This window comes from Fistularia commersonii, chromosome 18, assembly GCF_037954325.1.
Source record: "Fistularia commersonii isolate RoL2024-O1a breed Wild chromosome 18, RoL_Fcom_v1.0, whole genome shotgun sequence".
In the NCBI taxonomy this organism is placed as follows: Eukaryota; Metazoa; Chordata; class Actinopteri; order Syngnathiformes; family Fistulariidae; genus Fistularia; species Fistularia commersonii.
The window spans coordinates 2638560-2649451 of record NC_141301.1 but is presented as its reverse complement, the minus strand read 5'-3'; the positions used below and the strand labels follow the sequence as shown (position 1 = coordinate 2649451).

General features: G+C 48.9%; 1 protein-coding gene across 1 annotated transcript; it reads left to right on the top strand.

Moving 5' to 3' along the window:
* Positions 1-1602, top strand: fam181b (family with sequence similarity 181 member B). The gene has a single exon (XM_086164110.1). The coding sequence runs from the start codon at positions 562-564 to the stop codon at positions 1510-1512; it is 951 nt and encodes a 316-aa protein (XP_086020236.1). The 5' UTR covers positions 1-561; the 3' UTR covers positions 1513-1602.
* The last annotated feature ends 9290 nt before the right edge of the window (positions 1603-10892 follow it).

The following is a 10892-nucleotide window of genomic DNA, read 5'->3' as shown; positions in this document are numbered from 1 at the left end:
CCACAGGGACGCCGGCGCGGAGCCTCGATTGTGGCGCCGGGATTGCTAATCCCGTCCGGATTAAAAACCCCTTTTAAAAACAAAAACAGGAAACGTGCGGGACGGCGCGACGGAATCCGAGCGGGTTATAATCCGCCCGAGGAGAGAGGAACGCCCGCTCCGTCGGCGCCCTTTTTCGGATCAGAGCGCACGTAAACACTCCGGCCGCGGGTGAGCGGCGGCTCCGACGGAGGTTATTGTCTCCCCGGCCCGGCGGGGAATTTCAGACAAATCCCCCCTCGGACGCAGGCGGCCCCCGCGGGGCCCGGCGCAGGCAAAGAGTTAAGTCCCCGTGGCCCCTCCTCTCCGATGTCCTGACATCACGGGGCCCGGCCCCCTGAAAGATCTCCTCGCTCCCCGCCCCGCCGCGACCCCTCACTGCCGCTCCGGACTATTCAGCGAGCGCTCATGAGCGGCGGCGAGGCCGAGCGGACGGGGAACGGGCCATGCTGTGAGGGGAGCCGGTGAGCCGGGACCAGAGCGGGCGCAGGCGTGGGGGGAGGAGCCCCCCGCGGAGAGGCGATGGCGGCGCAGGCCGCGATCATGAACCCGCAGTTCCTGAATTTCTGCTTCCCCGGTTCGGCGATGGAGTACGAGGTGGAGAAGAGCCTGGACGGCGGGCTCCTGGGCGAGGCGGAGAACGAGGAGGACTACCGGGAGACCACCAGGGACCTGCTGAGCTTCATCGACTCGGCCTCCAGCAACATCAAGCTGGCCCTGGACAAGCCGGTGAAGTCCAAGAGGAAGGTCAACCACCGGAAGTATCTGCAGAAGCAGATTAAGAGGTGCACGGGGATCATCGCGCCGGCGGCGGGCGCCGCGGACGCTCCCGTTAAGAGGCAGGGTTCCCCGCCGGCGCAGAGCAAACCGCCGCCCAAGCGCGACGGCGTCCAGGCCAGCCTGCAGAGCAAGAGCCTGGCGGCGCTTTTCAGCCCCGCCAGGGACGCCAGGGGGGAGCGGGCTAAGAAGCCCCCGCTGAGGCACCGCAACCTGCCGCCGTCCTTCTTCACCGAGCCGGCTCACAGCGCCGGCGCCGCCGCCGCGGTGACGCTGAGGGACCTGGAGCGCGGAAACACGGAGGCGGCGGACTTCTTCGAGCTGCTGGGACCCGAGTACGGCGGCGCGGCGGGCGAGCAGGACTTGTACGCGGGCGCCCACCCGCGGGTCCAGGCGGACCCGGCGGGCCAAGACCTCGGCCTGTACGACGCCCCCCACCTGGTCGGCGGCGCGCTCTACCCGGAGACGTGGACTAGCTGCTCGCCGCCGCCCAAGAAGCCGGCGGAGGGCCTGCGCGCAGGCGCGGCCCAGACGCCGCTCTACTGTCACCCCGAGGCCGTGCCGGCGGACGACGGCGCACTGTGCACTTTAGCCTTCTCGAACTTTTTCGCCGACTGCTCCATACCTCAGGTGGCCTATGAGATCGGTGGCGGCGGCGGCGGCGGCTACAACAGGACCGGTTACTCATCTCTATGAGAAGAGTGTGTGTGCGTGCATGTGTGTGTGTGCGTGCGTGTGTGTGTGGGAGGAGCCGCGAAGAGTCCAATAAAGCTGCAGTTTAACAGACGCCTGTGAATGTGTGGGTTGTTTCTCGGCCGTACACCCTCCCGTGTGTGTGTGTGGTGTGTGTGTGTGTGTGTGTGTGTGTGTGTGTGTGTGATGGAACCGGAAGTGTTCTGTGCAGCGTTGTGACCCATCTTGCACGAATCGCCGGTTTGGGATAACTTTTTGGAGCGTTTGATGAAGAAAATAAGATAAATTGATAGAGGAAGAGGAGGGGCGGAAAGCGGTTGCTACAAAACATGACGCCGCATTATTATCATTCTACCACTTGTATCTATCTAAAAAAAAATATAGATATAAATGTAATTACTTTGGTTTGCTTTTATTTTGAAAATCATTTCATCTACCTGGCAACTGTATTTGGAGTTACTAAAGCTGGACTGTTTTTGGGACAAAGCAAATAAATTCAAATAAATAAACAGGGCGGCGCGGCGATGCAGTTGTTCGACCTTCTGCTTGGAGAAGGTCTCTGATTGGTCAGGAGACCTCCTGCCGCAGGCCCAAAACATGCGGGAGGTTCATCGGAGAGCCTCGATTACGTGAGCGAATGATCGTGCGTCTCCGTGCGACGCACGAATGAAAAGGTGAATGATTGTGTGTCTCTATTAGCGTCCCCGCCATGGATCCAGGGTGAACCCCGTCTCTCAGCCAATGACAGCTTCCCGTCGGGATGAGACGTATTGATAAGGTACGATTCAATCGATAAATGAAAGAATATATAGATAAAATATATCATTTGGTTCCTTGATGATGCACTCAGGGATCGCTGCGGAGCGTCACAGAGAGAGAATAATTGGATAGAGAATAAAATAAACAACAGATTAATCTAGAGATTATGATAGATGAGATTATGATTTTTTTGTTTATATAAAGCAGACGTGATCGTTTTATCATTTTTTTAATATTAGCTCAGAAAATCACAGGGTACCTGTGAATAATCTGGGTTAACTTAATCCGCCGGCGATGATAATCCATTAATCCAGCGACAACAGCAAACAGTTAATCCTAATCCTGTAGCGGAACATAAATCCACCGAGGCCAGTCCGTTCGACACATCGTCGGAATTATTAGCAAACAAAACAAACACACACACACACAAAAAAAAAAAAGAATAAATAATTGAATAAATAATAATAAAAACAAACAAACAAACCAACAACAAAAAAACCAACACAAATATACAAATAAATAAATAAAACTGATAAAGTATCGATTGAATATTCGGGCACCCTTAGTGAGTGTCAATATCAACCTGGTTCACTACGTAGGTTACAAAATGCCGAACAACGCATCCGGAAATGACGAGAAATCAATAAAATACGTAGAAATCATTCCTTTCACGCTACTTTCGAAAACGACAGATATCTGATTTAAACGGGTTTCGTTCAGGTGCCTCTCGCCTTTTTGCGTCCTTCCTTCTGGGGTCGTTCATCCGTCGCCGTTCGGAGAAAAGGAAGCAATCGAAGCGTGACTTTAAAATAAACTTTTCAGCTGTAAGTGATTTATTAAAATGGACTTCCGGTCCGCGGCTGAACACACCGGAAGTTGGGAAGGGCAAATTTGCGTGTTTTTGTCGCTCCCTGCTGGTCACATTGAGTCAGTTCAACCACTCCGTGGATGGAGAAGTTTAGCTTTTTTTTTTTTTTCTTTTTAGATTATTATTATTATTTTTTTTTTTTGACAGAAATTATTCAAATCCTATCTCCGAATTAAAGTCAAATAGATCCAAAAGTATCTTCACCGACTTACTTTGCCGCGTTCAGGCTTCATCCTGCACTAACTGAAACTTTTAACGGCCTTGAATGATTGTTTGAGGAAAGGGAGGGGGGGTTTCAGTCCCAAAACACACACACACACACGCACACACACACACACGCACACTAACACACACTTCCACTCCCTGCATGCCACTATGGAGGCATCAAGCAATTCCACTTTACGGCCACTAGGTGGCACTGTTGTTCCACTGGCCACCCCTGCAGCATAACACTCCCATCAATACACACACACACACACACACACACACACACAGAGTGAGATAAAAAAAGCCACTTCTATCTGATGTATGAGATTATGTATGAAATCGCAGCCTGGTGCGGTTCTTCACATGTCTCTTTTTCTATTTAATAAATCTGTCCCCCCCCCCCCCTTTTTTATTTATTTATTTATTATTTTTTTTACGGGAAGCGATGCTTGTAAACTATGAATTTTAATCCCTTGTATTTTCCCTGGTTACAACACACACACACACACACACACACACACACACACACACACACTGAGCTTCTCCATGATGTATGTGTCCTCTGGAACACGCCTCTGTTTTTTAATTTTCAGAGCTATTATTGACCGCTGGATGTGTTTTATTAAGAGATCCCGCCCGCGGGTTTTGTTTTCGCCGGTCGGTCGAAGCCATCTTGCGCCGAAAACCTCCACGCCGGAGGTGCACGGGGGTTGACGGCGCGATGGGTTCGAGGAGATTAGGCCCGCCGGAGCGACGACTGCCGATTCGGTGTTTGTCGGAGTGATTAGTTGGATCTGTGTTGGCGCAGCGGGGAGGAGGGCAAACAGGTTTTTCTCCGACCTCTGGACGTCCAGAAATCCTCCTGCCAAATTAAATGTCCGGATCCATCTGCGCGGCGCCGTACGCCGCGGCATGAATAACGGCAGCCGCCACCGAAGCACTCGGACCTCTTATTGTTTCAGCGCCGAATGATGCGTTCGCCGACCTTAAAGATACCAGGTGATCCGTGTTTACGCTGCTCCGCGACCGGCGCCGATTTCAAAATGGCTGCCTGGGCTGCGCCGTAACGAAACCCGGAAATGGAAATCTGAGGCGGGGGTTCAACCTGGACCCGCCGGCCGTCAATCACAGGGTCGGCTGTCAATCACAGGCCCACATATGGAGACATTCATCCATTCACTCTCGTCCAAAGGTCATTGGAGATATAATTATTCACCTCCTCTTTCACGCATCATATAAAGATATATAATCATTCACACTCTCATTTACATGTCATTTGGAGACATTCATCCATTCATCCTGTCATTCACACCGACAGGCCGTTTACAGTGAATGAGTCGGTTGCTTTCAGTCCAATGATATGTGGATGAGAGGGTGAATAAATGAATGAATGTCTAAATGACATTTAAATGAGAGGGTGAATAAATGACTAAATGCCTCTATATGACATTTGAATGAGAAAGTAAAAGAATGAATGAATGTCTGTATGACATTTGAGTGAGAGGGTGAATATATGAATGAATGAATGTCTATATGACATTTGAATGAGAAGATAATGAATGAATGTCTGTAAAAGACATTTGAATGAGAAGGCATCTGAATAAATGAATGAATGAATGAATGTACATGACATTTAAATGAGAGGGTGAATGAATGAATGTCTATATGACATTTGAATGAGAAGGTGAATAAATGAATAAATGTCTCTATTTGACATTTGAATAGAAGGTAAATGAATGGATGAGTGTCTCTATATGACATTTGAATGAGAGGGTGAATGAATCAATGTCTCTGTGTGATGTGGGAATGACAGAGTGAGTGGTTGAATATTTCTATATGAGATGTGAATGGACGAATGTCTCCATGGAACAAGTGAATGAGAGGATGAATGGATGTCTCTCTCTATATGACCCACGAATGAGAGGGTGAACGCTTATGTGACCCTTTATGATGCTTAAATGAGAGGGTGAATGCTTGTCTCTATACGACATTAAGATAAGAGTGAACCTATTGTGTGTGTGTGTGAATGAATGACTGTGTCTTTATGATGTGAGAATGACAGAGTGAGTTTTTGAATATTTCTATATGATGTGTGAATGAATGAAAGTCTCCATGAGAGGCTGAATGGTTGCACGTCTCTCTGATGGTTGAATGAGAGGGTGAATGCACGCCATCATATGACGTTTTGACGAGCGTGAATGGCGTGCGAACAAGAGGGCGAATGGCTGTAAATCATTACATGTGAACGAGCGGGTGAATGAACGCATCTCTCTATATGTCCACGAATGAGAGGGTGAACGCTTATGTGACCCTTTATGATGTTTAAATGAGAGGGTGAATGTCGCACGTCTCTTTTCTGTGTGTGAATGAGAGGGTGAATGAATGAATGAATGTCTGTTATGATGTGAATGAGAGGGTGAATGCTGACCCTGAGTGCAGGAGAATGAATGAATGAATGAATGAATCTGGCTCCACCTCGTGTTCACCTGCAAACTGCAAGGTAGAAGCCTCATGTATGGGTATCTGTGTGAGTTCCACAGGTGTACACACACACACACGCACACACACACACACACACACACACACACATACAATTTAAATGATGCAAAGATATCCAGTGTTTCCCGAACAACTTCACAACGCTTTTATCTCCTGCTGATGAGCGAGGCCTGCGGGGTGGGGAGGCGTGGAGAGGGAGGGGGTTCAGGAACATCAAGCGTTGGGTTCTGCCAGAGGAACGATCTGCACGCCACCTTTCAGGGGACGCCGCCGCCGCCGCCGCCGCCGCCGCCACCGCCTGATACCGTATTTGTTTCCCACTTCGCTTAGGTGAAAATACAAAACAGTAACGACGGGATCAATAAGAAGAGGCCTTGGAGCCTCAGCACGCACACACACACACACACACACACACACACGCGCACACACACACACACACACACACACACGCCATCACGCTGCACCGATACAGTTGAATGCTTATAAAAATGAACTTGTTAGAAGCAAAAATCGTGCGTTCAGCAGGAGGAGGAGGAGGAGCCACTTTGTCGCCCGCAAACTGGCAGCCGTGGTTAAAAACCTTGTTCGAAATTAATCTAAAAAACACCCAGGAAATGAATGAATAAATATGAAGATTAATAAATAAAGCAGGTTGTTGTTAATTATTCACGTCGGGTGAAACCAAGAGTCACGACTCCTTCGTTGGAAATATTTATAGAATATAAGGCCTATATATGATGTGTAAATGAGAGCGAATAGTTTTATGTCCTTATATGACGTGTGAATGCGTATTTGTCCTTTTATGACGCTAAATTAGATTAGATTCATATAAGGATAAAGAATGAAATGCATTTAGCATCTAATCAAAAGTGCATATGTACAGAATGTGCAGTATTTACAAAATAAAATGCAATTTTTTGGTGTTTTTTTCCATGTCTTGTGCTGTAACTCTACATGTTTACACTGAATATTTCACAGAATACACAAGTTGAGCATCTGCCGGCTATAATACGTTATAATCAGTTATGAGAAATGCGGATCCTGACAGAGCTGCGGCGTTTCGATCTTTTCCTTTCGCCCGACGCCGGTTGGCATTGGATCCCTCGACTTTTAGTGCAGGACAGGCGGTAGCAAGTAGATAATGAGTGAATAAAACAATTCTTTAGTCATTTATTCCTTCGACTGGATGGGTCATCTACCGAATGGGCCGTTTTGGCTTTAAATTAAAAGTGGAGTCTCTGTCGAGCGCTTCGGGCTCCACAGGAGGTGAACCGCGGGGCGTTCAGGGTCCCGGATCAAAAGTAGGAAATGGCGTTCAGATTTTGGGCGAAGGAGACGAGGTGGAAAGAGAAAAGCTTCCCGGCTTTTCCACGTCTGGCGGCCGGAGGTTCCCCCGACGCCCCCTTTTTTTAATTTTGCCGGCCTGTTTGCCTTGTTTCGGTGCGGCGAAATCAAAATGAAACCCGGCGTCTCGGCCGGATGGACGGACGCCGCCAAAACACGTCCGGCAACAATAAGACCGTCCACTATTTACACTCCGTCCGCTCCGTTCCGCATCCCTGCGAAAAGATGACGCCGCCTTATTTTTTTCCCCCACTATTTAATACACTCATAGTTATAATGCTGTTTATTTGTGTCCTCTCTAGCTTTTCCAACAACACGCTGAATATCATCCTGACAGTGAGTGTAATTACACCTTCAGACGCGGGTCAACCACTGCCTTCCCCAAAAGTAGTTTTATTTCACGCCCCGAATGCTTTTCTTTATATTATAATACTTCTTTTACAACGACCGACAGTAATTATAACCTGCCGGGGAGGAAGTTTATTTGTCACGTCTGGCAATTTGGGGTTTCCAATGAACCTACTGCGTGTTTTTGGCCCGGAGGAACCCCGAGGGAAGTCGGAAACACTCACGGTTTGTGAACTCCGGCGGGAGGAAGACGCCGCCTCGTCCTGCACGACGTCCAACCTGCAGCTGGAAACCAAACACAGGGATTTATGAGACGGAGCTGCGTCGTAGAGGTGAATGATTAAGCTGTGTAGATGTTTTTTCAGAGTTCTCTGTGTTCATTTAAGACCCTAAATTGTCCATAGGTGTGAATGTGAGGGTGAATCTGTCTGTCGCTATATGATAATAATAACTGATCCTTTATTGTTGTATTTTTTAGATTATAAGTCGCAGTTTTTTTCAAAGTTTGTCCGGGGGTGCGACTTATGTGTGAGATAATTCAGCTCTCTTGCTCTGATGTGTGTGTGTGTGTGTCTGTGTCTGCATGTGTGTGTCTTTAATATATCAGCGATCGTCACACACACACGCCAACCAATCAAAATTCATCGGGGGCGGGTCATGGCAGAAGTGCGTTGTGAAAAAAGAAGCTACCAGCGACTTCTGTACCGATGAAAATTGATCATTTCAACATTCGCGCTAACTTATAAAAACAACTGAGAAGGGCTGAACAAAAATGGCACCGAAAAGAAAATCGTATTCTGCAGGTTACAAACCGGAAGTAGTGAAATATGCAGCCGAAAAATGGCGACCGAGCAGCGGAAAGAAAGTTTCAAGTTAGTGAGAAACTTGTAAGGGACTGGAGAAAAGCGGAAGTTACTCTTACTGAAATGAAGAAAACTAAAAAAGCTAATCGCGGGCTAAAAGCTAGCTAGCCGCGGCGAGAGGAACCAGTTCACACACGGGTGCTTGAACAACGTGCTTCCAGGAGAGGCTTGTCAACAGGACAGTTGCGTCTTCACACCCAGGTAGTTGCCAAGGAGATGAATAGAAATTAATTTTTGGGAGGAACTTCCTGGTGTTAAAGCTTCATGCAACGCAATCGCCTCTGTCAGAGCAAGGACGCCGTCCTGTCGGGATCCAGAAAGGCTGGAATAATTGGAACTGCAAGTGACGATGACTCCGATGTACCGGTAGAAGAGGAAGCGGCACGTTGTCTACCTTCGGAGTCGGCGGAGTTGTTCAGAAGTGATACCGAAGAAGAAGATTTCGTTGGATTTAGTGATTAAGAGTGACGCAGATTGTTTGGTTGTAGCATGTGCTATATGCTATCGCTATTTGAATGACTCTTACCGTGATATGTTACGTTAACATAGCCTAGCAGGCACGTTCTCTGTTGTTTATGCGTCATATAGGCTATACTTATTCAGCCTGTTGTTCTCTATTCTATTTTCATTTTAAATTACCTCTCAAGATGAAATGTCTATTCTTGGTGTTGGATTTTATCAAATAAATTTCCCCCCAAAAATGCGACTTATATATGTTTTTTTCGTTCTTTATTATGCATATTTGGCTGGTGTGACTTATAATCCGGAGCGACGTACAGTCCGAAACATACAGTAATCCCCGTGGGGAAATTCATTCTCTGCCATGAACCCATCATGGATGAACGGCAGGTTCGGGGTCCGTCGTCTTGCTGAACGACACTTGGACAAACTAGGAGGAGGCGGGAATCGAAACCGGGAATGTTCGGTTCCAAAGACGCCCCGATACATGACGCCTTGATTGACGGGCGACCCTGCGATCGCCGGCTCGCCGCTCGGGATAGACCCGCCTCCTCGCGCAGGACCGACCGCATCCTTATTTATCCGACTACGTGAAAGATAAGACGCTCCTGATGTACAGCGTGGAGATTTGATTCGCCCGAAGAGCCCGGGGTCGGGGAGACGCGTCCCGGGCGGAAATAACACGCAGCTGCCGGAGGAAGCGGAGGCTCCAAACTCCGAGGGGATCGTGACCTCCATCACTTCATTTTTAACAACGCTGACCTTTCCGTTGTTTACCTGGCCTGCCTCCCCATCTCCTCCTCCTCCTCTTCCTCCCCCCGCCGGGCCGTCGCCCCATCCGATTACTTACACAACAAAACAAACGCAAGGCAGAGGTGGCGGCGGGACGACGGGGAAGATTATTGCATAAAACCCCTGACGCCCGTCTGTGGTTATTAAGCGCAGCTGAGAATGTGGCTCCACGCAGCGAGGTGACGCCTCTTCTTCTATTTCTTTTTTTCCCGATGTCTGCCTGTTTTCAAGGCGCGGCGAGCGGCTTAAGAGCGCCTCGACACCTTCGGCTCTTCGGCGACCGTCGGGTGGCGAACGTTCAAGGATGCCGGGATGGAGGAGCCCTCGCACCGAGGGCAGGAAGTGATCCGAAGACATAAATGTAGCTATTATCTGAAGGAGAGGGAGCGCTTTTACACCACCCGGCTGTCCCGCGAGGGGCATAATAATCTTTAAAAGCAGGGAAAATCACATTAGCCGTCACAGATTTCTCCCCCGCTATAATTGCCGGCGAGCCGACCCTCTGGGAGGGATGGGTGGGTGAAGGACACCAGACGCGCTGATACTGGGCTATCTGGTGGAAAAATCTAGCGGACATCTATTTCGGTCCCCGTCGGTCCCACAGCAAGGTTTGGCCTTTCTCCGGCCGTGGAGGGAAAAAGGGGCCCTTTTTGCGTAAAAAGCGGCGGCGGGTTTTTTCATTTCACCGCCAAAGAGGTGGTCACGGGCAGCGGGCATGGCTACTCAGATATAGCGGGTGTGGCTAATCGGCTAACCTCTCGGTATGTGACGGGAACCCGATGTTAGCCTCTGTCAATCAAACATCTTTGATTGTTTGGTCCGATTTGATCCGCGCCAACGCAACAACCGATGAGAAAGAAAAGGCCGGACACAGGAAGTAGCCTCAGAAATCAAAACAAGGGCTGACGAAGCCAAATTTTGGACGGAGCGGATAGCTACGCTAACAACAGCGACAGCCACCATGTTTGTTTAAATCGTGATGCGTTCAAGCGTCTTCAGTATGTTTGACCGATCGCTCATCTGGGGTTGAACGTCCAAACCCCAATCTTTCGCTTTTCCTTAAAGAAACTTGCCGGAAGCAGTAGGTTGGCGTGGATGCAAGGATTGTGCAGCATTGGTAACCATGGTGACAGCCGTGTAGCGTGACCTCGACTTAAAGAATAGACAAACACGTGAACTGAAGATATCCGTTAGACGCTAGCTCAGTGTTGCTTCCAGTGCGCTAACTCCCACCTTTAAATCAA

Bases quoted from the DNA above. Each gene is read 5' to 3' on its own strand.
- fam181b (XM_086164110.1), top strand. From the start codon at position 562: ATGGCGGCGCAGGCCGCGATCATGAACCCGCAGTTCCTGAATTTCTGC.